Source organism: Periophthalmus magnuspinnatus, chromosome 19 (genome assembly GCF_009829125.3).
Source record: "Periophthalmus magnuspinnatus isolate fPerMag1 chromosome 19, fPerMag1.2.pri, whole genome shotgun sequence".
Taxonomy (NCBI): Eukaryota; Metazoa; Chordata; class Actinopteri; order Gobiiformes; family Gobiidae; genus Periophthalmus; species Periophthalmus magnuspinnatus.
In genome coordinates this window covers 10,360,189-10,387,022 of record NC_047144.1, presented here as the reverse complement: position 1 = coordinate 10,387,022, position 26,834 = coordinate 10,360,189, and the positions used below count along the sequence as shown (strand labels likewise).

The 26,834-nt window shown below is 40.5% G+C and overlaps 1 protein-coding gene across 2 annotated transcripts in view; it reads left to right on the top strand.

The window, feature by feature from the left end:
- vti1a (vesicle transport through interaction with t-SNAREs 1A) overlaps nucleotides 1-26,834 on the top strand; it is a 99,252-nt gene that overhangs the window by 16,853 nt on the left and 55,565 nt on the right. For both annotated transcript variants that reach the window (XM_033984804.2, XM_033984806.2), the window contains exon 5: nucleotides 9,272-9,356. In XM_033984804.2, coding sequence (XP_033840695.1) covers nucleotides 9,272-9,356 — 85 coding nt within the window. The remainder of the gene's footprint in view (nucleotides 1-9,271; nucleotides 9,357-26,834) is intronic.

The window sequence follows — 26,834 nt, the reverse complement described above, 5'->3', positions numbered from 1 at the left end:
ATGTTCTGGTATATTTACAGTAATTGTTAATTATTTATTTCTAAACCAAAGAAAATTTCTAAAATATTAATACAGACTTACTTTTTAAATTTGAATGTAAATGTAAATATAATATATTAACAAAAACAAAAGTACAAAATTATTAATAACAAAAATGTATGTAAGAATAATATCTAAAAGGAACATAGAAACATGACACAATTTACATTCTTTCATTATATTTAGATATATTTCAAATTCATAATTTTTTGTTAAATTATTAAAATGCATATGCCAATTAGATTTGATTTCTCCTGGCACATTATTTCCATTATAATGTGATGATGTAATATAATAATATAGTGTAATTAATAAGTGATTCTTTTCAAACCGACATCAGAACATTTGATTTCTATTGTGTTAACATCTGAGAGCAGAGTTGGATGTTCAAACGTCCTGCCTGTGTCTCCTCGGTGCCTTCACATTTACCTGGTATTAATTCTCCATCTTGTGCAGATAATACTCTTGGCCGTCTTGCTGTGAGTGGAGCACTTGCAACTTCAGTTTTTATTTTATTTTTATCTAACGAGACCGCGGTGGTGATAGGAGCGGGAAGAGGCACTGGCGGAGGGGGCTGGGGGGCAATCGGTCAATTTAATTCCTGCCGATCTGAAAGAGGTCAGGATCATTTCGTATAGGCCTGGCCGCGCCGATCATTACCAGTCACAAATCGGCTGGTTACATGGCAAGGATTTGGAGCTAAGTAAATAGGGGAGCTTCATAAGTTCTGAAAATGCCGTGTTGGCCCCGCGATAATGGCTAAAGGACGATTTAATAGAGTCGGGCATTTCTTCGTTATCTGTATGCGGACAGAGACTGAATTGGCACTATCACAGTTTTTTTTCTATAATATGCTAGGCTACCATTGCAGATTTTTTTCTTTCCATTTCCTCTGCATGCAACACACACGCACACACACACACACACATAAGATGCCACACACAAAGCAGCAAATGCACATACAATTTTTTTATAACACACAGAATAGTTTCGATTTCAGTCACAGCAGCAGAAGGCTTGGCCACCAGAGATTGCGCCGGTTCGAGCCAGCACCATCCAGATTTTCCAGCCTACAAAGAAAGCAGATTACCACTTGTATCGAATTCCGTATTGGATAAAAAAAAATCTTTTGTTTGGAAAAAAAAGCTGATTATCATAACAGGAAAAAACGCAGCATTGCAATTCTGAATACTGGCATCAGACGAACACAAGCAGCCCAAACCTGAGTAATTATAACATTTAGTTTCTCCTCATTTTATGCGTCTCTTGAGGTATGGGAGCCTAAAGTGGACAAACTAAAGAACAGATGCCAAAGAAAAGTGAAGCCGGACTGCCCGTCATATAGTTTTAACAAATCCACTCTCAATCAGTCATGCAGCACAAATAGGAGCAAGCACGTTTTGTTTGGTGAGCATTGACTGATGCGGCGTTGGGATCCCGAGTCTCCTCTCCTCCAGCCCTCCAGAATCACGTCCACTGCAGAGTTGCTTTCAACTTTGGCCCCTTCATTAGAACAGTCTTAGTGGAGAATTGTTACTTAAGTTGGTAAAGTGTTTCCACTCCTCAGCGCGTCTTGTTAGTGCCAACGCTTTCAAGACTTTAAGCACTTTAAGATTTGTTTTCATTACACAGCACTATACTGAGAAATATAACTTATTATTTTTAGATTTTCAACGTTATTTGAGCAGATATGGTGTTGCTGTCTTAGTTTTGCCAACATGTAAAATGGATATAGTATTTTTCATTTGGACTTTACACGAAAACTTTGATTTATTTGTTAATCAGAAGATACTTGACCATTTCAACAGAGAAATACGAAAATGTCTTTAAATGTATTAGTTGAAGTGTAAGTTAAAGGACAGTAAAATTTCACTTAAAACATCCCTTCATCACCCCATTTGAAACACTACAACTTAAGTTTGTTCCATTTTTATTTTTAATCACCTGTTTTTGTAGCATTTAATATGAAAAAGTGAAAGACCCAAACAGATCATACACATTGGAATTAAACATACCCATTTTTAAATACGCCTGAATACATGTGTACACTAACCTAAAGTATCGTCTTAATTGGCTGTGTTAAATAATTCAACATGGACGAGCTCATAAAGCATTTCAGTATTTTTACATTGTGATTAAACAGTCTGTGTAATAGGGACAATGTGTATGCCATTACATCTTAGAGCTGAACAAAAATACTGTTTTATAAAAGTAAATGTGCTAATGTCCATCCTTTATCCTGTCAAACGTATTGCATTGCATTGTTCTCCCTCGTCCCCAGCCCTCACTTTAGACCAGACCACTGCAATAACCTTTCTAATTGTTGTAGTCATAATTAATAGCCAATGGGATTATGGTTCTCTATAACTGGTAGCTCATTATCAGAAATGCCTGCTTTTCCAGTACGGGGACTCCAAATAACATGGTTTATATTGTATTTCTTATTCCCTTTCATCAAACATGTATCGCTGTGCTAAGATTCATTTTTCATGTTCTGTGCTTGTCCCAATAATAAGGTGCGCTATATGTTCACGTACAATGGCCTCAGATAGCAGACATAATGGGCTTGTATGGAGAAAGATGCAAAATTGAATGAATCTGATGTTTGATAAACAGTAGAATAACTTTATCTCAGCTCCTAAGGGCATGTGTTTCTTTCCTGCCGTATCTCCAAAAATACTTAGCGTAATAATGTGCCATGTTTTGTCTTTGCTACATTAGCCGTGTGATATGACGTCCTTGGTAATGCTAGCTGAAAGCACGATGCAAGCGATCCATTCCCGCTCGGCGTTTAATGTGACAGTGCCAGGACTTGATCTTTGTTTGTTCAAAAACACACACCAAACCTGAGCTGCACGTTTAGCTAGCTAGCGTTTAATGTTTGTCTTGTGATTTCTAAATGCTAAACATGCGAGTGGATAAGTCGTCAAGGTTAATTCTCTGCCTCCTCCCATCTCCTGCTTTTTATCTCTCCTTCACTCTCTCCATCTTTCTCTTCTTGCTTTCCTGATGCAGTTGATAAAGTTACGTGAAGAGGTAAGTGGTTCTCTCCTCCGACTATTTAAATCATGCTTTCCGCCGAAATTTCCATTTGCCCTCTTGCTTCCTGCGGAAAATTAAAATCAGCTCATTTGGACGTGTTCTCCTCGCATGTGTGATTGAACGCCGTAAAGGCCAAGGCAAAGATAATGAATTCACTAAAGCCATTCCTCTCCATTGAAAATGTGAAACTGGAGATAAGATATAAATTCTGATGCACCGTTTTGAAGACAATTGGTGAAATAAAGTAAAGCTGAAGTATAGCTTTATATTATTGACGTTAAAGCTGCAAAGTGAATGGCCACTTTTACTGTCTTCATGTATTTGAATGAGGCCAAATGAGTTGTTTTATATTTTCTGATCATCTCAACTCGGGTTATCATTTGGCATTTTCATTTGCATTCATTATTACATCTGTCTGTACTTGCACAATCCATAGACATTTATGTTTTACGACATACATAGGCCTGTCACGATAATTTCTCGATAAGTCACTTATATGGGTAATTGTTGGTTAATTCTACTGTTTATTTGTTTTGCAGCTCATGCCTTTAAATTATACTGTCTGTTTAAAAAAGTTTTACTGGGATTATCCTGCTTTGTTGTTATTTTGCCAGTGCCATAGAGTACTATATTATCGTTATATTTCTCTACAGTATTATATATAGTGCTTCAAAATGCTTTATCGTGACAGGTCTAGACATACAGTTGTGCACCATATTTGTCTAATGAACTAACTCATGGATTTCATTTGTTTGCTTTTTACTTGAGTCCTTCCAGGTTATTCAGTTTGTCAAAGACTGGTTAATTACTATGTTCAGCAAAAATGTTTATGCTGTTCTCCAAAACTTAACATGAAAAATATGGACCTCTTTGAATAATTCTACTTTCAATTTGTGATTTTCAGCAATATAAGAAAAAACACGCTATAAAACAGATTGTAAATTAGGACTTGGAATCACACGGTCCCCCACGATTCGATTTAATACACAACCCATGGCAATATTATCACATTACTGTCACAATATAAGAGCGATACTGCAAACTCCATATATCGATATTCTATGCTTCACGTTTTTGAAGAAACAAATATAGTTTGAGAAAAATATTTCTTCGTTAAACCCCCTGCAGAGTTTTTGAAATACTTGAAATACTAAATGGTAAAGCATTACATAAACAAGTTTACTTTCTCTTTATAAGCAAGAAAACTAAAAACAACTTAGGTTTTGTAATTTATACAAAAAATAGTTGCGCGGATATAGCGATACAACAGCCCATGATATCGATACTGTATCACCAGAGGAACAAAAGTGAAACAATATTTTGATATTTTTGCGCACCTATATTATAAATGGGTCAGACCACATAAGAGTCACAAAGTTTTAATTTTTGAGAATGCAGTTTCTTTACCTTGTTACTGTAATTAATGGATGTCTATCTAATAACATCTTAATCTTAATCGTTATTCCACTTATCCTGATAGTTATCCAGTATCTATATCAATATTTGCTGTAGCACGTTTCTTCTCCAGTTCAATAATCCAAGATCCGCCAAATCTCCTCCACTCTTGCTTCTCCATGATGCGTTGGCTGACCGGGCCCAGCTGCTGCTGTTGGTGCGTTTTTCTTTTATTTAACTCCACTTTTGTCTCCCCTTGTTCCACTCCTCATCACACGCGTTTTCTCCTAGCCCGAGGGTCAGCAGACTTTTGGAGTTTCCTCACCTGTCAACCCTTTTCGGATCGCCCCGTTGTGCATAATCAGACCCGATCTTTCGCCCTTTTTTGTCAATGTGTCTTCTTCACCCTGGCTCAGAATCAAAGGCGGGCAGAGCTTATACACACTTAAGCATTGCCTTTTTTTAAAAACTATACTTCTTTTTCTTCTTCTGCAAAACATGTTTAAATATTTAGCACCCATATTCACAGCTGTTTGACACTTGTAATTCCTCGTCTTACAAGTCCCAAACAAACGGCACAGAAGATCACACAGTCAGTTGGAATCAGAGCTGTCATCATTATTCACTTTGACTCTCCCCCACCCTTATTGAAATAATAAGGAAATCATCTGAACTTTGGAAAATGGTGATAGTAACCGCTCGTGTTTGATATTGAAAAAAGGCAGGAGGAGAAGAGCAGTAAGAGGGGAGAGATTTCTTTTGAGCTACAGCTGCATTGTTCCGGGGCTCCCTGTTAATAACTTACAACTGACGACTGTTTCTTGACGTAAAAAAAGCACAACAAAAAAACAGCATTTTCCTGTTCCTTAAGAAGAGCTTTGTTCAAAATGTAGGTGTCAGATGAAAAGGCAAGACGTGCATCGGCAGAAGTGTTGGTGGCTGCTCCATTGCACTCCGGTGCTCAGTATTTAACATACACCATGCTAAATGTTTTTCTAGAAGGCGCCGAGTGACAATTATATATGATTTTGACGATATTCTCATCCTCCCACTTGTTCTTTTAAGTACAAGTCTGTGCTTAAACAGGCTGCAGTTCAGTTTCTCTTAAGGTTTTGACAATGGGGAGAGCAAACCTACTCAGGTCAAGCCTTGATGTGCAGTTGAGAGTCACAGTGGGAGCCGGTACACACTTGATATTTGCCTGAAAACTGCTGACAAAGATGGCTTGGTCCCATGGTGGATCACATGGGGTTTGTTTGGCTCTCCTGTAGATGAAGTCTGTAGAAATCTGCACATTGGGTATGACTACCTCTACACCAGGATGTTTAGATGGAATATATGTGTTTCTTTTCATTATTTTTGATGCATGATGGCAGCATAGTTTCATTATCAGGGCCATCTTTGAGCCATTACTGCGTTCTTATAGGCTGAACCTTCACCCGGTGCGGCTGCTTTTGTCATTGTCAAACTGAAGACGCATTATTCTAATGATTGTACACACCTCGCCACTACCCCCCCAGACCCACCTCACAAAGCCACCCGCAGCCTCCCTCCCTCCGCCTTAGCCCCAAAGAAGACAGTGCGAGAGAAAGAAGAATTCAGGAGCAGAAAGTGTTTGAAGTGGTTTTCCATCGCAAGCGAGTCTGCCGGCCGTCTCCCCGAGATGTGTCACCTTTGCCGAGAGGGAATAGGAAAATCACGTTTCGAATGGTAATGATAACATACTAATCACTGGAGTTCTTTGAAGAAGCCAGGGAGTATGTACTCTGTCAGAATCCCCGGCTGCCTCATGCTCCCAGCCACACAGGGACTGCTGCCACGGTCCAGGTGCATTAGCTAAAGCGTCGCATGTCAATATGTCCCCTCCATCTTTGCTCCACTGTGGGGCCTCATTACAGCGCAGCCATTTTCTTCAAGACACCAACAACTCTCAGTAAAGGCCCTTCTTACGCTTTGTGTCTTTGTCCTGGCGACCACCCTCTTCTCTCTAACCAAAAAACTCAACAAACAGAGCTACTGCAAAAATAACTTTCTTATGCAGTATTATAGAAGCTGTTAACAAGGTGTTTCTTGTATTTGCACTCTATATTGTCCCTGTAGGTAAGTTTAGCATTTGAGCCTTCCTTCAACCAGTGCCTCTGGGCAACCTGTCAGGAGCAGTGGGCGACCGCAGTGCAGCGCCTGGAGACCTATCTCCAATTCTTGATCCGCTAGCTTGGTCAGGAATACATGTCTAGTGGATTAGCCTTTGCGCATATTTTGGGGTGTTTTGATTGGATTATAATCCTGGCAGACACAACATGCACAAAATGTATATTGTAACAACCAAATGGCTGTCCTGTGCTTCCATTTCTGCTATTTCGCCAAGCCTTCCTCTACACCAAAGCACCAGCAGGCCTTTGCACTTTGCTCTGCTCACCACCTCCTTATCTCTCTCCCTCTACCACAGCCCCATTTCACTAGCCATCTGTCCCTACGCTCTCCCCTCTCCCTCCATCCTCCCCCTGCCCTCCCTTTAACTATTAAAAAGTATCTCTGCAATTTTAAATGACATGTGTCAGCGGGCGCAGACAAGACGCAGCGCCAAGAAAAGAGTTCAGAGGCAGTGTATCCACCCCGCTCTTTTCCCATCCCTCTCATTGTCAAACTTTGAGAAGTGTGTCATTGACTTTTTCTTATTCTCCCCACCATGCTTTCATTCCCTTAGAGTGATTAGCTGGTACGTATTTTGACAGCCTAACCAAATCTTTTTCCCCCTGTCCCCTTTCGTTCACGGGATGAGTCTAAACTGGTGTCAAAGAGGTAGTCTGTCATTCATGGGGTTGTTTTTGAACGTCAACTCCGTGTTACATCAGACCAGCTACTTAATATTAGAAAGGCCATCAAAACCAACAGCATTCAAGTAAACATCACCGTCATTCATGTCTACGCTGTTTACAAAGCTCCCTTTGAAGGCATGTCGTTTTGATCAGATGTTTGGCAGTTTGGATGAACTTAGTCGTAGCAGTGGACAGTGGTAATATGGACTCTGTGAAGGTTAGAAAATGACTGTAAATGCCTAAACAATTTGATTTCTTTAACCTTTTTGATTAGAGGATCTAACAAAACATTTTAAGGTGACATGCTGATTAACTAATCTATTTAAATGTACACTGAATTACTTAATACAGGCTTTGTGGCATTATTTTAGACTCTGTGTGAGTTCCTGCTTTGCGGATGACAAAAGTTTGATGCAGACGGTGCACACATCGGTCTCATTTTGAGATCAATAACTGCTCTCACAATATACCTGTTCTGGAGCAAGACAAATCTTACTACATGAGTTCTATCAGATTTGAAAAAGGCTTGTGTTGTATATGTGCAAAAGTTATTATTTTTCTAATTTAGAGTGATCATAGTTCTGTTTCAATACAATGACCTTTGATCAACGTGGGCTGCACAGGCAGTTCAGTTGAGTACCAGTGGATCAAATCTTATTAAATAGTGAATCAAATAAATAAAAACAAACTGAAAAATCTCATTAAACCACAAGCAGGGGAACGCAGTGCTTGAACAACACAAAACAAACCATAATTTATGATGTTTGAGAGCCCCAAGGTGAAAGTCAAGGCCATCAGTCAACACATCAGACCTTCTCGCACCTCAGATGTCCACCATGAATAGTTAAGCATGAGAGAAACCTCTGCTTTTCAGGTATCAGAGGAACCACTCACTGTTCAAGTTAGTACACCTGATATTAAAGCCTGCCTTTACACCTTGATAGTCACAAACATCTACTTTGAAAAAATGATCAAATTGCCTTTTTAATAATTAATGAAACACATATTTTTCTTGATATGCTGTCTGGATCCTGGGCTTTCACAGGGCAGACTTGTCAATTGTTGATAGCTGAGAGATACAAGAGGGACTGCAGTACTCATACATCATGGATCACTGTTTGGTCCACTGATGCGGATCAAGTGCACATACAATAGAAATATTATGGGCGATTCTCTGCTCAGTCTGCAAGAACTCTTTCCCTTCACTGTGGACAATCTCTACAGTACCAAATTAAAACCATTGTTGTCCCTCTTTACTTTATTTAAGGTAACTTATCTAGTTCTTGACTTTTTTAGTCTTTATGTCCCAAAATAGTAAACGTTCACTCTCAACTTGAAGTGGTATAATAGCGTTAATTACAGGCCACAACAGGTCTTATGTTCCTAAATATAAAGGCAGTTCTGTTTCTGTATCTCTTTTTGACCTTATGTTCTTATTTAAGTAACCATAATATTCAGTTGGTAATCCCTCCAATGGCCTTACTACTTAAGATTTGTCTAGCTGCTCACATTTTTCATGCATTTGTTGATGTTAATTTCATTGCAGCCAGTTGGACACCATCACCCAGGTATTTTTTGACTGAACCAAACCAAATTACATTTTTTTTTCAACGTGCTCCACTTTTCATCCTTAACTTTTTTGTGCGACTAAACGACGCGTTGTAAACAAAACAAGTCGGCGACAGACCTCAAAGTGCTGGCTTATGTTTTATGTCCAAGATGAGGAGACAGCACCTTTCCATTGTCGTCCCACAACATGCTGCCGCTTGATATTCCATCAGCATATAACACATTGTCATCCATGAAGGTTATTGCCAACCTGGCTGTATTATGTTGTGGATGTGCTCTGTCTGTTTAGGTGACAGTGTTGATGTGTCTCTTTGAAATGGCTCCCAGTCCCTTCTCAATCAATTATTTTGTGTTTGTTTCTTTGGCTTCACGGCTTCTTTTTTTTCTCCTTTCTCTATTTGTTGCAGAGAGCGCATCTGTTGGACAACACAGAACGGCTGGAAAGGTCATCGCGGAGACTGGAGGCCGGCTACCAGATAGCGGTGGAAACGGGTACGTATTTAGGCTGGGATTGAGTTGGGGGAGAAGGGAGACGAGGTGGGCTGGTTGTAAGATAGTGGCAAGGATGAGTGAGCGACAGCAAATTGTCTGGCTCGTATGCGTTGGTGGGTGGATATGTTTGTGGGGTGTAGCGAGAAGGGAGGGTCGGAGGGGAAAAAAAAGTATTTTCCTTGACGGTTGATGACATTTTCGGGAGCACATCAAAGGCAAACCAGTAGGATAGAGAGAGGTGTACAGGCGACAGATCGGGTGCCGCTTCTACCCCAAAAAAATCCTGCATCAGTACCACCGCTTGTGTGTGTGTTGGGTACTTGCATTTTTTTTTTTTTTTTTTTTTTTTTTGCCAAAACAGACAGGTGGGCTGTGAAAATAAACAACGTCAGCGTTCTTCTAGAAGTTCTTAATTCAGTTGTGCAGGAGGAAGGGAAAAAAAGTCTTTCTAAATAAAACTAAAAATGCACAAGCTTCTTTTCATCCTCATCAAGGTTGTTTTTATCTTAAAATAGTAAAAGAGAAGGCTCATTGGGATCTTAAATAGATGTAACCAGTTAGCATATTTCTGCTTCCTGTCTTCCTTCCTGACACTCCCCACATTATTGAGGCGCGGAGTATTCCTCAGAGATGTATCAAAGCTCATTCTTCAAGTATCAGCCGCCTTTCTGTGGCTTCCGCTGTAGTTTTGAAAAAGTTAGTCAATTTACACTATAATCGCCGGGTGGCTGGCACACGCGACATCAACCGATTTAATAATTCAAGTCAAGGAAGGTTCGCATGCGGACCACAGGCTTTTGATGTTTCCTCCCTGTGACTCGCAAATTCATAAATACAATCTGCATTCTCTGCTTAAAAATGTTGATTCGTAGATGTGTTGGGGTTCTGCGACAGCCCTAGATTTTTAAACATCTTTCTGTGTTTTTCTGATGAGAACAGAAGTGGGCTATGGCTTATAATATCACCTCCTGGGCTTGTTAGCTTCTCCTGCCTTAGTCCACTGCGTCACCTTTGACCTCTTGTCGCCGGTGGCTGCAGCTCAGAACAATGCTGGTTTATCTGCTCCGCAGTGCCACACACTCGGCTGGGTCCGCACCAGCTGTGGGTCGTGTTGGCGGGGCATCATGTTTAATCTCTGACCCCGTCTTTAGCTTGCTGTCCAGTCCAGCCCTCCGCTCAGATGCACAACCTCAAATACTGCTCTCCGTTTTACACAGGGGCTAGCACAGGAAGCAACCAGAGAGAGGATGACCATCAGGATAATTACATGTAGTATTTTACACATTAGTCTATTCTTTCATTTTTATTGGTTTGTCTTATATTTGCCTTCAGATGTAGCTGTAATACATTTCTATTTGAAGTTAGAGAACATTATCTAACATCAACTATAATTTGGGTTCTCTTTACCCATACTTTAAATGAATTGTTACTAACAGGAGCACTAGTGTGACACTTGCATGGTTTAGATGTCATCAGTGTAGATCTTTTGTATATTTTGCTGTTTTAAGTAGGAAATACTTTTGTTGTATTTTGTTGAGATTCTTACAATTTTGTCCACTTTTGGATCTTGACCCAGTGTTTGAAATTTTTTTGCTTTGCTTAATACAATTTGTTTGTATGATTATCTTCTATTGTGTACTTGAGCTTAACAAAGCCACAGTTTTTATTTTTCTCCCTTTATTTTCATATAAACAAAATAATAGAAAAAGACCACTTTTACTACAATGGTAAATGTTGCAGAGACACAGAGGTTGCAGCCACAGACGTTTAACACAGATAATTAGAGCATTAACTGTTTCACCAATCACACTTTCTTTGGTCAAACTATAAATACTTTTCTCTTCCCAGAACTTCTAAGCTGTACTTTTTATTTCTTTTGACAGAGAACAGTTTGTTATTTTGCGCTAATTCAAAGTTGCATTCTCTATCCAAAATGACACTGTAGCCCTGAAGAACTGTAATTGACCAATGGAGGAAGTAGAACAAAAAGACATTTTCTTTCAAAGAGCCAGATCCCGAACAAAGAAATGGCGTTGAGACTGGGCTCTGCCCAGTGACAATCTCTCCCTTAATGACCAGGAACAGAAAACGCCAGATGCTTCTAGGTCACGTTTAAGGGAGAAAAGGGGCTCCCAGCTCTGAGCAAAGAAGAATCTTCACACAGTCACATTTTATCAGATTGAGCATTTCTTGTGCCATTCTCTGTGTCTCATGTGTATTTAGCATAAAACAAAGGCTTTGCCAAAAGCACTGAGAGCCCTGAGAGGCTGGAGAGGAGGCTCTTAGGACACGCTGAGCTCTTTAGCACATGCACCCCTGGAGAAGCACACTGCAGCTCTGTTTGTCTCATAAATAAAGTATACAAGTTCATTAGTGAGGAGCAGAGACTTAAAAGCCCTGCACAGCAACAAGCCAGGCTCAGGCTAGCTCACTTAAAGAGGGAGGGACACACTTAGGCAATTTAAAGAAACTACAGTCAGACCATTTACATGGGCCAGAGAGGAGCACGACTCATGTCTTATCAAAGAGCACAAATATTTTAGTGCCTCACTCTACCCCTGGAAAAGTGAAATTACTTATGTAAGTTGTTGTGTTTCTCACTTTTAGTTGTTGTTAATATACTGGATAAATATTACTATTTATGTAACTTCAATCAGTATATTACATTCTGTCTCAAGTCAAATAAATCCACTAGTGAGAAGTGAGAGATGAAAAATATTGCAATTTTTGTTTTGGAGATGTCCAAAGTTGAATGTCCGTTATATTGTCTCTACCTAAAAAGTCTACAAAGTGAGCCAATTAAATATAACTTAAACCACAATTTTTACAGGCCCATTTCTAATTAATTGCCAAAAATATCATATGATTATTGTGATTGGGATTTTTTATTCATTTTTTAAATCAAAATATACATTTTTGTCATTATTTACTAATGATACCCTGTAAATGTACGACGAGACACGGTCCTGCTGCTATTGCATTTTGAATGTGACCACTGAAGTCTGAGTATTTGAGTTTTACAGACCTGTAATCAAGCCTGGAGAATGAACTTGGCTCATTAGGGATTGATTTCAGTTGTGTTTAGATAAGCAGAGAGCCAGCCTCCAGGGGCCAGAGTCCAGCCCTAAGTTCACCACATGCAGGTAGACAAGAGCACCGCGGGCTACAAACTTTATTAAGATGGAGATAAGCAACGCTAGTCCATCAGACGTGCCACTAGCTCATGTCATGATCCCTCTTTATTTAGTGCGATACCATTGAAGCCCAAACAAAGCACTCGTACACCGCTCGGTATGGGGCCCTGCAGTTGTCATTCAGGCCTGTGATGATGTGGCCATTGTATTTTCACTACATCAATTAGTTTCATATTTATTTGATTTAAGCAGTGCTATTAACCAAGGCTGCGTTAGAGCAAAGGATTCTGGGCCGATGAGAAATAAATGGCTAAATGCTGAAATAAATAAGTATGTGTTTGTAAACAGAGCGAATCTTCAGGGCGCGTTTGAAGTGAGCAGTGTGTTTGAGGCGTGCTGGGAGCCCATGGGTGCTGGAGTGTCCCAGTAACATGGAGCCTTTTTGTCCTGAGCTTCTATCTGTCCCCCTCCATCTTTGAGTCCACCCACTCCCTCACACCACACAGGCACAGAACTGTGGCACCGGGTGCTCAAATCTATCAGCAAATAAATACTCACAATCACAACCCTATGGCACCCGGCTAGAGCCTGCCCTGTTTTGTCAATAACATATAATAGACATTAAGAGCCTCCAATAACAAATTTTCCAATTTCTTTTTTTGCAGATTTGCCATTATCCCATCATAGCAATGTACGACCTTAAAAAACAAATACTCTTGTTTTACTTTTGAAATAATTTGGTCTTATTTGTATATGCTCGTGCATAACTCTAATGTAATTCTTTTTAACTTGGAATGCAGTGGAGTTTCTTATTCTAGTTCATGTTCTCTGTTCCACATGTAGCTTGAATATTTCAAGGATGTCTTTTTCATTCCTTTATTTAAAAGGACAGTTTGCTAAAGGGGAATCTCTGGAGGTATGGCATAATAAATGACTTTTTTGTAGACAGATACAATCAGCAATATTTTATTGTCTTCAAAAAGAATATGGACTTATTTGATAATTGTTTGATTAATGGAGCAGCGAGCTAGGACTTAATATTTCACAGCTTGAGTTTCTTCTCAAAGATACAGTTCTTTTTTACATGCATTTTAAGTAAAACAGTTTTTTCTGCTTTATTTAAAAAGAAAACCATTATTAAAAGCGACCAAAATTTAGCTTGAGACCATATTTTCCAAATATATATGCTTGAGCGTAGCGTCTAGCTCTCAGAAAAAGTAGCCATGGGTGAGCTGTTTATCAGTAAACCCCTGGTGGATGAAAGGCGTAGCAATAATGATTTTTTCTGGCTAATCGGACCTTGTCAGCACGCCGTCTTATCGTGGAGAGGAAAATGACACCGATCCTATCGAAGAGCCTGGAGTCCGAGTCGGCGCCGTGGTTCCCCCCAATCACGGCCAGCCGTGGCCTCGCCGTATCTAGCGCCGCCACAAACGGCGCCAACGCTTTTTTCATGTGGACTTCAAAAACGGCGACAGTCATTAAAATTGCACCCGCGTTCGGCAGCGGGGATCAGCGCTCAGGAGCGAAAATGGGATGTGGGAAGAGGAGGCTCGCTAAATGTGTTAATTCCATCCTCACATGTTTACGGCTTAATTTTAATCTGTTTGAGGAGGGGAGGGGGGGCGATTGGAGCGGGGGGCAGAGGGGCAATGAGAAAAGCTCGCGCCGCAATAAATCGCCATTATCTTTGACACCCTAGGACTCAGCTGGTCTGGGGATTTAGGGGTCCACACTGGCAACAGTCTATATCCAGTCTATGAAAACACTGTTTACGCTTGAACTGTGCTCGCTAAGGTGCAATGGGCGTTTGGGCTCGTCAGACAAAAGCCTTACGTACACAATGAGGCACTAGCATACGGCCCTGAGAGCTGCTAGCATTCAGCTCTGACCAGCACTCACACACACTGAGTCTGTTTACCTCTGTGCTTCAGGCGACAGGTGTTTTCGGAAAATCCCCAAACTAAACGTGAAGAGGGCCTTTAATTCAGTTGGAGAGAGCTTTATCACTTTAGCAGAGCCTCATCAGACTCCCTGATTGAATAATGACGCCACTAACCACCACAGCTAGCCACCTTGGATCCAACTAGTTCTTCAAAAGTAGCAACTAGCATTAATAAAATTATGAAAATCTAATAATTAGACCTCTAGTCGCTTATTAGCTTCAACAAGGCTCTCAGCCTAATGAGACTCTTGGAAGTAATGATCTAACCAGCGCTGAGCAGCTAACAGCGCACGGCTAAAATCAGGAAACATGAAGGATATTTAACATCTTTAAAATGTCCTTACCCTGTCCAAAATTTGATATTTCAGCTGCCTCCTTTCCACATGTGTATAGACTTCCAATTCAAATGGGATCACCCCTTTTATGTGTTCTCAGTTTTGATTTGTTTTGTGCTGATTATAGAAATCTTAGAATAAACTCCAAATACACCGACTTTTAATATTTAGTTTGTCTGCTTCAGATCAGAACAATTTAATAGAAAAAACATCTGCTTTTAACTCTGCACAAGTGCACTGTGGCAGCGTAGAAAGAACCTTGAAAATGAAGTAATTTTGTCTGAGTTTGGATATTGATCTATATTCTCAATCAAGCCTTATTCAATTATTGATATGATCTAATCCTTATCTCATGGAAAAACGGCTCCACGCTGATAGCACAGTGCCACTGCTATATCTTTAAAGACACCAACGTGTTTAAATCACATTCTATTTTTAGGCTACAATAAGTAAAAAAGACAGCCCCTGCCTTCAGAAAGTGTAGCGCTGACCTCTGGCTGACACGGAGAGAGCGAAGGAGGGGGACGAGGGAAAAGCAGAGACAACAGCAGTGAAGAGAGGAGCAGGGTTAAAGAAAAAACACCTCTCAAACGAGGAAATGGGAGACAAAAGCGAGGACTCGGAGCCCCCACGGCCGCTTTCAACACATCCACATCTGAAACATTATAAACGGAAAGAGAGGAAAAAAAAACCATAAAGTTGTCATTAAGTGTGCCACCTTGTCACCAGAGGATCTATAACAGAAATATTAGCATTGATGAGAATAACACGCCAGATGATTCAGTGACTGATGTGTGACAAAAACTCAAATAAGAAAAGGGAGATTCTGAAAGTCGCATAAAATGAATACTAAATCCAGATATTTCAGTCAATTTTCTTTTGCAACTGGTAACCAAAAATTAATACTAAAATACTTTAAAAACTCTGCATGTATAATATGGCATTCTGTGCAATTTAAATTCAATTTGTAACCAGCAATATACTTATAAATTATGACCTGGGCCATATTCTACTTTACATATACAAAATGATAAACAATGCAGCTCAAGGATTTTGTTCAATACAAGTCACATTTTAAATTATACATACAAATAAATAAATATAAAATATAAAATATAAAATATATATATATATATATATATATATATATATATATATATATATATATATATATATATATATATATATATATATATATATATATATATATATATATATATATATATATATATATATATATATATATATATATATAGGTTCACCAAAACTATAACTAGCTTATTTGACATTATATATTTTTTTTCCTTTTAAAAATTCTAAATAAATTATATGAACTATTAAATAATATAAAATAAATAAATAATATATTATAGTTTGTTTTTGGTGTGAACATTTTCAAACTAAGAAAAAGGCCCTCATGCAGTGTGACACAACAGCTTAAAGTGAAAATAATTAACTTCTCTTGTAACAATATTCTTTAAATATCTATGTCTTTTTAATACACTTAAGTTGCAGGAGAGGACCAAACAACAACTCTGACTTGTGTTGAGCTGTAAATACAAGCGCGGGCTCTTTGTTGTGTGGCGTTCAGTGAGCACTGTGTCACTTCTCTTCCACTTAACACAGATGTTTGTAGACCTCCGACTGCACAGTGGCACCCAACAATCACTATCTACTTTTACATTTTTTTTGTTTTTATCTCTTTATTTTTGGCTAAATCCTTGGGTAAACTATTGGATGGGGTAAATGCGGTCATCAGCTCTTTACTAACACGTCTTCCTCTTATCGGAGCCCCCCCACCTCGAGACGCACAATTATCCTTAACAAACACAGCCACAGTCGCCTTCTCCGTCTGTCCTCTTCTGCCATGTCCACCCAGAGGAGCCCAGAGCCCTTCCCTGTCAAAGGAGCTGGCTCTCTGGTCCGTCCTGCGCCCGTCAGACAGGGTGCCCACCCGTTAGACACCCACCCGCCGAACATGAAACGGGCCGGGCCGCGATGTCAGCTGGTCGTCCCATCTGCCAGTCAGTGGGACGGTAAAGGCTTTTGTCCTGGGGGGTAACCTTAGGAGTGAGCGCGCTGTGTCCCTGCTCCAGCCTGCTGCAGCCTGCACATGTGCAACGCTTTAGGATAGGCCACTAACAACATGCTGACTGTGGCTTTTTTATTTAAATCAGCCCAGAGGAAACAAGACTGGGGGAAATTTAACTTTTAGATTTTTTGTTTACAAATGTGAAGGTTTTTATGATGTAATTTTGAAAGAGCATCTTCTTTACTAAAATGCAAAAATTGATTTATTTTTTTATGTTTATAGATGTCTTGCCTTACAAATATACAAATTTTCATATATCTGCAAAAGTGTTTATTTACAGCCTTGTTAAATACCTAAACCTTGCTTTGTTCTGATACTTTAAAGTCGATATAAAAGATAGAGACTTACTGCAGCTCACTGAAGCTTAAACCTCACATGCATTCTCTCATTTGGTAGATAGGCCGCGCCCTTGAGCTGCTGAAGAAGAATCCTCTGCCGCTCTGTCGGTGCTGAAAGGGCCCCTGTGTACTCGCATGGGTGCCTGGATATAATGCTTTGGACGGGGCTGTGTGAACCCAAGGGTGCCTAAAAGAGAATGCGCATCAGCGGCTTGAACTTTATTTATTTAGCTTTTGTGGTGGACTCCCTCAAAGATATCTAAGTTAATGTGTGAATCATCTGTTAAAGTGAGCACGTGCCTCCCTCCGCCGTTGTGATAAAACCCGATTTAGAGCAACAAAGTAACCCTGTAATCATTTTAGTTGACTATTGGATGTAGAAAGCCTCCCCTTAAGTGCTTGACACAGTCCCGGCGTTAACTTCACTAGCGCTCGCTGCATGAAGTATGTACAGCTGTCCTAAAGGGCTGATGTATGCACAGCTCTGCACCAGCCCAAGTCTTCCCCAAGCACATCTATGATCTCGGGTTACTCAATCATCAATCAGGGCCAACTGCAGCGGTACTGTAGCGCGGCCCGTCTTTTAAAGCGCAGTTGAGAAGGACTGGCTAAGATGGCCTAAGGGACACTCTCCTTGGTCTGGACCGGCACAGGTTTGATGTGAATCTGTGCGTAGTTAAGGCTACACACAGACCGTTCATTGATGTAGCTGTTTGAATGTTTGGAGAAGGCCACCTGATAGTAGGAGGATGTGCTTGTTGGCATTTTTTGATATTTTATCTTTGGAAATTGATGTGGTGATTTGTGGGGTTTCCTGCATAATAACTCAAAATAAACATGTTGGAACATTTCAAGTTCTATAAAGTAACATCAATGAAATTATGAATTTTCTCAAGATCTGCACTACACCTGATTTGTCTGCCATTGGCAGAAAATTTCTATGCAATCTTTAAAAATATATTTTTAAATTAAATGTATAATTCCCTTTATGAAACACACTACAATATTTTATATAAAAGCAAAAGCTTGAGTTGCCATTAGTGTTTTTTCTGTTGGTCCTGTTTGCATGTTCCTATCCAAAAGCAATATGCTCATATCAAAATATTTTAAAACCCAGTGTCATTATAGAAAAACACACATTTGTTTTATTTGCTCATTATTATTCAGTTGAAAGTCATTATATTTAGCTGTTGACCAAATTGAGTGTGTAGATGTGAGCAGTCAAAGACAGAAGCGGAGCTCTTTGCCGCACCCACAAGTCACTCTAAGCCCGTTTTCGTCTAAGAATGGACATTCAGAGACACACAATATGGCAGTGATAGAGTTTCATGCCAATTTGCGTGTGTGCTTGAAGTGAGGTATTGTGCTGTTTTAATGAGCTGTTTAGACTGGTGGCCGGTTGCTCGATGAATAATTGCCAGTGCCTCTTAAAGGCCAGATGTATGGAATTCATGCAAATTCAGAGCAAAGGGAAAGTGTGTGTCTTAGAGTGCCTAGGAATAATTGTATTCCAGATGTCCTTCTTTCATGTGTGGCTCACAAAATGCAGCGCGTGAAAGGACGAGCAGATGATGGTGCGATGATTAAGATCTTAAGCATATGGAGATGCGCTGTTGTCTGCCTGTTTGTGTGTGTGGCGTTTTTGAACGTTTTTTGCTCCCTCAGTCTTCGGTGACAGGTTCACCCATGTCTCCTGGGGAGGCCTTCACTCCCAATTTAGAACCAGGCGTCGTCAAGTGACAGCAGTGGCTCCGGCACCCTACCTTGGCAATATGACTACAGTTAACTTAACAAGACTCGAAATGTGAGCCTCATCTTTGATGTAATTGATTTGAATGGTTTGAGCATCCTCCTTGCAGAGAATATTTTGGTCGATCTGTCAAAATGATCTTCCAGGAGTTGTGGGTCATTTTCCTCATTTGTGAAAGAATGCTAATTATCCAGTTGTATGATTATGCATGATTTGTGTTGTCAGCAACAAAGAACGGTAAGTAACAGGATTGCCATAAGTGACCACTGCACTCAGGTCTCTCAACGCCAGAAAAGGCAAAAGCAGTGTTTCTCCATCTGCCCAGGCCAGCTTGTTGTGCACTGATCAGAAATGTCATTACAACACAAATCAAAGATGTGTGTGATGCGGCGCTGCTGGTAGGTGGTCACTCCACAAGTGAAATCTCATTTCTCTGGTCTAATGTGTGCAGTAGACCTGTCGTGGGCTGGACTTTGAATGAGGACATTTGTGTTGTTTGGATTTGTGCTGATCACATTCAAGTACACTGTGTCTATTGTTTGTGCGGGCCTTTGATGTTGCTGCTGCCTCTACAGCACCTCCAGCTTGGATGTTGCATCTGTTTTATAAAAAAAGTGAGCAGCTTCTTGTGTGCAGCAGAATAAGCACATCAGTGCAATATCCAGAAACTAAAGATGGAAAGTGATGTAACATTCAGATACTAACACCACTATGTCGTATTTTAAATAGCCAGAAACAATCAGTGCTGGTAAAGTCCAAGTAAGCACATTTTCACTGTGCTGCTGAACAAACATAAAAGTATAACTCTGCCATGAATCTGAAGCATCAAAGATCAAATTTGAAATTGTCTAGTTTGTAAGTGATATCTCTATGAGCCTCAAAATACCTGACAATGGCTCTGCTGTAAAGTGTCTATTGAAAATATTTTGATTAGATTTTTTCTTATATTGGGTTTGGGAAAATGGATGCACTAAAGCAAATGAATCAACAGCCACCAAACCAAATGTGACTAAGACAACGGAAAAAAGACCTGTGCTGCAAACATCCTTAAACAGGAAATTACCGTGACTTCGGTTTGTCACACTGTGCCTGTTTTATGTAGAGTCTAGCTGTGGTGCGTGCCTTGATCCACCTGAGTTTATTTGGGCCAAGCAGGAAGACCTCAGGTCTGTGTGGGCCTGTCTCGTGTCCGCACTGGGGCCTCAGAGCCCTGAACAGAAGGTTCCTTTTCAGAACTCACACCTGAGCACCTCCCAGACGGGACACAGTGACCTCCATCTCTCCATCCCTTTCTATTCCTCTATTCCTCTTACCATGTGTCTCTCCACCCATCTCTCCATCCCTCTATTTCTCTTTCCATCTCCTATCACCACTTTTTCTCTACCCATTTCTCCATCCCCTTCTCCATAACTCATAGTCACTCTGTTCTTCTCGCCATCCTTCTCTCTACCCCTCTCTTTATCGTTTCTTTCTCTGTCCTGTTCTTTTCCACTCTCATCCATCTTTTCATCCCTCTTTCAATGACATCGACAACCTACCTCCCTATCCTTCTCTCCACCTCTCTCTACTTCCATTTATCCATCCTTCTTTCCTCTCCTTTCTCATCCCCATCTCTATGTCCATCCCTTTCTCCACTCCTTTCTTTATCTTTATCTCCATACCTCATTCTATCCTTCATTCCATCCTTCTCTCCATCCCTCTTTATGGCACTCTCTATCTGTTTCTCCACCCCTCTCTCCATCCACACTTCCGCTCCTGCTCCTTCTGCCCCACACTCGTCTCCCCGGCCGTGGCCTGCCCTACTTTTACCTCCCTCACTTCGGACTGTTTGATGTTGCCTGTGTTGTGGCCCTGTCCACAGATCATGTGTATGTTTCAAAATAGCTCTTTGCTTCAGCTGCATCTCTGTTTATGAATATACATTTCACAAACAGCAGATTTAGTTAATAGCGTGTGAATAGTGCGGATGTCTTTTATGTATTAACCAGGCTTATCACACTAAATATGATATACAGGAGAAAGCCACACTTCCATTGACTTCTACAGACTTTGTTCTGTTTTCGCTGGATGTTTTTATCTTTGGAATCTCTCCGAAAGACTTCCTAAAAAGAGGCCTTTATTCGACGAGGAAGTGTGTGTTTACTTGTCTCTTAGCATCTTTTTTTATTTTGTCTTGAAGTGACAGGGTGTGAAGGAGGCGAGGCATGTGCATTTCACAAGTCAAAGGCGTAAACAGTCACAACACTCAGGCTGCATTCTGATGGAGGAGGAATCCATTTAGAAATAGACCCAGGTTAAGGTTTAATTACAGCGTCGCTTACAAATTATTACAACTGCGTATCATTTAACAGTAAAGTATTGTCACAAGCCTGGGAAGATTTTAGTATTGAGGTGAATTTGGGGTGGGAAATATTGGGGAAAAAAACAAAAATGTCAATATTGTACTCTGTGTGTAATTGTTAATTATGGTTTAAGTATCAGATAAATATGAACTGCCAAATATGTAGAATTCCCACAAAATTGAAGAAATATTACTTTATATCCTGAAGTCTGCAATATGGTGACAATACCTTCAAGGTTTTACAACTCGATTCCTTTTGCAAACATGATTGAGCGCGCTGCTTCTTCTTGAACGCCAATAATGCCTGTTCTTAATCTTTTGCTTATCTTGTGTCTAGTTCAAAGTAACGTGATGACAGTAGCATATATTCCAACTGATATGCACTGATTTTTATGAAGGTCTGGTTTAGTGACTACAGCAGCAGTTAAATAGTCTAAGAAAAAAAAAAACAGTATCTTGTCACTTATTTGAGTGTTGTGAGTGGGCTGTCATCTTTCTAATGGCGTTTTCTTGAAGATGTCTGGCAGTGTAATTAGTGGATTGCTTTGAGCCGGGCCATCCCAGGGCAATGAGAGGAGCAGCTCCGATGGAAGAGGACTCACACTAGGGAGACCGAAGAAGAAAAGGGCCGCCCGATCTCCGCTCCTGATGGAGGTTATATTTTCTGTGACAACTGGACCAGAGTAATCAAAATGTGTTAATAATCCCTTCAAAGGCCCTGGCGGCACATCAGTGAGCAGCCTGAGTGAACGCCAATCCCCACGCTTTAGACCCTGGTTCGGGCCACCCCACCCTCCCGACCCTCCATCGCGTTTCTGCCTCTTATCTGCCAACCAACGTTTCAGTCTGTCTGCCACTTTAGCATATCAAATAAAACTGTATGCCAAGGTAACAGGCATTTCACTATGTTGCAGTGAGGTCCGAAGCCCAGAGGGGGGCATTGTTCTAAGTTGGAGGCACCCCACTGCCTGCTTCTGACCTCCAGGGACGGTTTGGGTCAGACGGCATGGGGTCCATTAAGTTCTGGCTTTTGTTTGAGGATTAGCACAAAGGTCAAAGTTCATGAAAATGGCCAGATGGGGTCTCTAACTCTAAATATCTATACCTTCCGTTCCTAAAAGGAGCTTGAGCACCAGGATCAATGAACTCGATCAATGGGTATAGCGCTGGCAAAAAGTTTGATTGCATGCATATTGATCAGAAAGAGGAGCTAAGCTAAGAAGCTGTAAGGCTATTGATCTGATTTTGGATTTGCTCCGCTTTAGTTCATCTAATTTGTGTACATGTTTGGGGCAGTACATGGACATGACTAAATTGTGAGATGAGTGACCACATAGAAAGCTCCTGTTGTATGGCTAGTCATAGTTTGCTATGTTGTTAATACGTGCTAGTTGAGTCATTGGGGCCGTCTACGAAATTCAAAATATGACTCAGGTGACCATTTACTCCTTTAGGGTAGTTTTATGCACATGACTAATATAACAGAAACTCCTTACCGTAAACAACAACTAGGGCGTGTGTTAAGTTTCAGTGTGGTTAGCTCCTTCCTTTAGACAGTTATTTAAGCCAGTCCCTCACTAGAACTGAGGTTAAAGGTTAGTGTCTAAGTGGACTTCTGTTTTAGAGCAAAATGTCCAAGCGAAAGAACAGAGAAAAATGAAAAACTTATTGAAATTATTAGCGACTCAACTTTTACTGATGAACTTGATGGTGACCCGTGATTTAAATGTCTACTCAATCTTTTGCATATCTAAATGAAGTCTTTGCCCATTAGAGAAAGCATGTCTCATTGTGAAGTCCAAGTCTGAGCCCATGTGTCAAGATCCTTTTTGAAGCCTTTAAAAATGCATGGATGAAGGTGAGGGACCCGAGCCCAGTGCAACCTTGGAGAGGTGTCCCAGGAGAGGCCGTGTCCAGTGTGGGGCAGGAGGGCCCAAAGACTTCACATCAAAGAAGCTATTGCAAAAGAAGGTTGAATTCTGTCAACTGGACAAAGTTTTTTTGTTTTTTTTGTTGTTTTTTTAGGGAATTTGTTTTGCCATTTATCCAAGTGACAGGCCTCTGACAAGTAATTGCCTTAAACATTTGTCTGAAGGGAGGAGCTGGCTTTACTGAGACTAACACCACCCTAGTTGTTTAAGGAGTGAGGAGAATCTGATTTTAGTTAAGTCCATTGAACTCCCCTAGTCTCATTTTGCATTGTTCGTGCTCCTAATGTTTCAACTCCTAATAGCATACTCAGATTAGCCCTATTGTTTTCTTGGTTTTGAGTTGGGTTTGAAGATCAAGTTGTAAATGGGTGATTGTTTACACCTTAGACCCCCCATTTTTGTTGAGAGACGAGTTCTATATAGTCTATATACACGTCACTCATAGACATCTGCATATAAAGTTTCATCTAGTTTCTTCTTGTTCTCTCTTGGATGCTGCACATACATAATAATTATTCGCATACGTTTGTGTATGTTCATGATGAGGCCTACATGGAGCGTCTCCCTGGGAAGGCTAACGTTGCTGCGAGCGCTAGAGGACTCATTGACTTTCTAATGATTAGTGGTCAGGCCCCCAGCCCAGTTTTGGTACCACAGGTCGGTTCGAGACGCTACTTCTCGCCTCTGGCCACCGCCGCGTTCCTGTATCGACTAACCCCCAGCCGCCTCTCTCTTTGGCCTGCTGGCGATGTGTCAAAACCTATTAGCACCAAGTTCCGCTACTAAAGACGAAGATCATTTTCGGTTTTTCCGTCTCTCCGCGCCAAAGTCTCCCTTCTCTCTCTTCCCCCTACTGTTGGTCCTCCTCATCCTCCTCCGCTGTGCTAAAATGAAGAGAGAATCACAGAGAAGAGATAGTAACCTTTGACAGGAGCAGTTCCTGTTGTGGTATGTATGGCTCTGTATTGATCTGCATTGGCTTTAGGAACTATAGAGAAGAAGAGTCAGCACAGAGTTGTTGCTTCTTTCAAGTCCCACACATTTTTCTGGGGAAAGACAAAGAAGTTTCAGATGCGCATTGACCTCTTTGGGTCCCGTAAGCTATGGAGATGTGTGGAGTGGAGCTAGTGTGCTTAGTATGTATATATGTGTAAGGACCAACTTCAGAGTTCTCTATATTACTATCTACTGCTGGTGTTGTCTGATTTATTCTCACTGCTTTTGTGCATTGGACTTTTTGTTGCTTAAAGGAAAACAAAATTGTGTATTCAAACAATCCTTTTGTTTTAGATGCTTCAATCCATTTTATGCTCCGAGGTAAAGCAACAAAACTGTAGTAGATTTTGTACACTTCCACTATTTTAGAATATCAAAAGTAATTGCTCCTGCTGCTGGCTTTTTGACAGATATTTTTAATGATAAACCAGTGATACTGTTCTCCTGATCAGTTCAGTTAATTTTCCTGATTATTTTAAATATAGTATTTTAAAAATCACTCCAGTAGGTTGCATTCACTTTCTTTCTTTATTCTGTACCACGGACCATGTAGAAATTCATTCATTTTACAAAAGAAAAGAAAGATGATTTCTACCAGATTTAGCTACTGCTACTTCAATAATTTGGTGTCATAATTTCAGATGGAGGCAGGGCCCTATGTAACTCTATGTGAGATTTACTGTTTTTGAAAGAAATATCCAAACCTAAGATCCAAAAATGTTTAACTTATATAATTTTCTGCTTGGACATTCCTTCACAAACAGGACAGTTTTGTTTCGTGTGGACTGGCCCGGTAATTAAAGATATTAGTCATAAAGCAGGTCAACAAATTTAATCTTACAGTTAAACGGCAAATTCCACCATAGAAATCTGGCCAATTTTAAACAAAAGGCATTTAAGAATGTTGTGATGTCACATGTACGCAGCATATATATAGTGTTCCCAGTAGTATTTTATTTAGATTTGTGCCTATGTTAGCTGTGAAATGCTAATTGAATAGTAGAAATGATCAAATGCCTGATTCGTCTTTATTTAGTTTGTGAACTTGCTCTCAATCTGAGCTAGTGAAACTTCTTGATTCCACAAATCTGAGCCATGATTTGAATGATAATAGATGTTTACTCACAAGCTGCGCGCTCTATGAGACAGCAGCATCCTTCTAACCCAGCACTTCCACTTCTGATAAGCTCAGTCTCCCAAGAGAGATGCGCCTGTCAAAGACTTTGTCCAAACAATGAAAAATATGTGAAAAAATGTGATGAAAAACTGCAACACTTCTCCATCCCCGCTCATCAATCCAGCCAGTCAGATTCATTATTTATTTATGAAACTTCGGGTGTGATATTTGAATAATACGACAGGGGAGGGGGTAGTTCTGTACCAAAAAAAACAACAAAATGACAACCACACCAAAAGCACCGGAGGGCACGTGCCAGCACCTCCCATCAGTGTCATCCTGCCACGCTCTGCCCCCATGGCTCCCTCTCTCTCTCTCACTGCAGGTAGCCACGCACAGATTAGCACTTAGCATATACCGTTGTGATACATGCATGCATATAGCAAAATGAGCGTGTAGCTTCTCAAAGTGGTGGCAGTAGTTCACTCCTGGACAAATTTAGACAAATGTATAGTGAGAGAGAGGGTCTGGTGCACCACGCCCTCAGGCCCTGGAGATGCAGTGATGGATGGATCCTATCTTCTGTGATCTCCACGTGTCAGACAACTGTCACTAAAAACAACAGTAAAAACACTGGGATGGGCCACATGTCAGTGGGCTGTAGGTGAGATTTGACAGTGCAGCAGATACACACAGCATTCAGATTATATACATATGTTTTAAGTGTATGTTTACAGGAGTGTACATAATTTATATCTATAGATCATACAAGATGACATGAAAAGACAATATGTTGTGGTGTCCTTTGGCAAAGTGCTTCACCCACCTTGCTCATGTAGAATATCTGAATGCGAGTGATTGGTGGTAGTGGTAGGGGGCAATGGCACAGATCAGCAGCCTCATTTCTGTCTGTTTTCCGCAGGGCAGCTGTGGCTACAGAAGTTGCTTTCCATCGGAGTGCAGAGAGTGATTAATGACTTAATTATTTCCAAGCTTATAAAGTGCAATACAAAAGTAATGTTAGAATAAAAGTAAACAACTTGTAAAACCAAATAAATAGTGAAATTACATTACCATTTCCAAACTGACTCCATTAAATTGTGCAAGACATGATTAAGAGCAGTAGGTCATGACTTTCCATTCTTTTGTCTGTACTTTTGTAACATTTCATGAGTTGCTTGCTCTTTACTTCAGAAATGGACTGAGCCCCAGTTGACCTGGTTTGGATCTTTTAGTGTTGTTAATATCCTCTTGATCTTTCCTCACATCCCATGACCACCATCTTTCATATCACAACCGTGTTCAAACGTCGGCTCCACTCCCCTGTCGCAGTCTCCACAACTCCAACTCTCTCAGCCGAATGTCACTACCACAATCCACAAAGGCTGTCTGCTTGTCCTACAACCGCCCCCGCCCTCATCTCCGCGGCGACAGGAACAGCCTAAACCAGACCACAACAAAAAATCTCGGGGAGAACCCACCTTTTGTTTACTATCCTC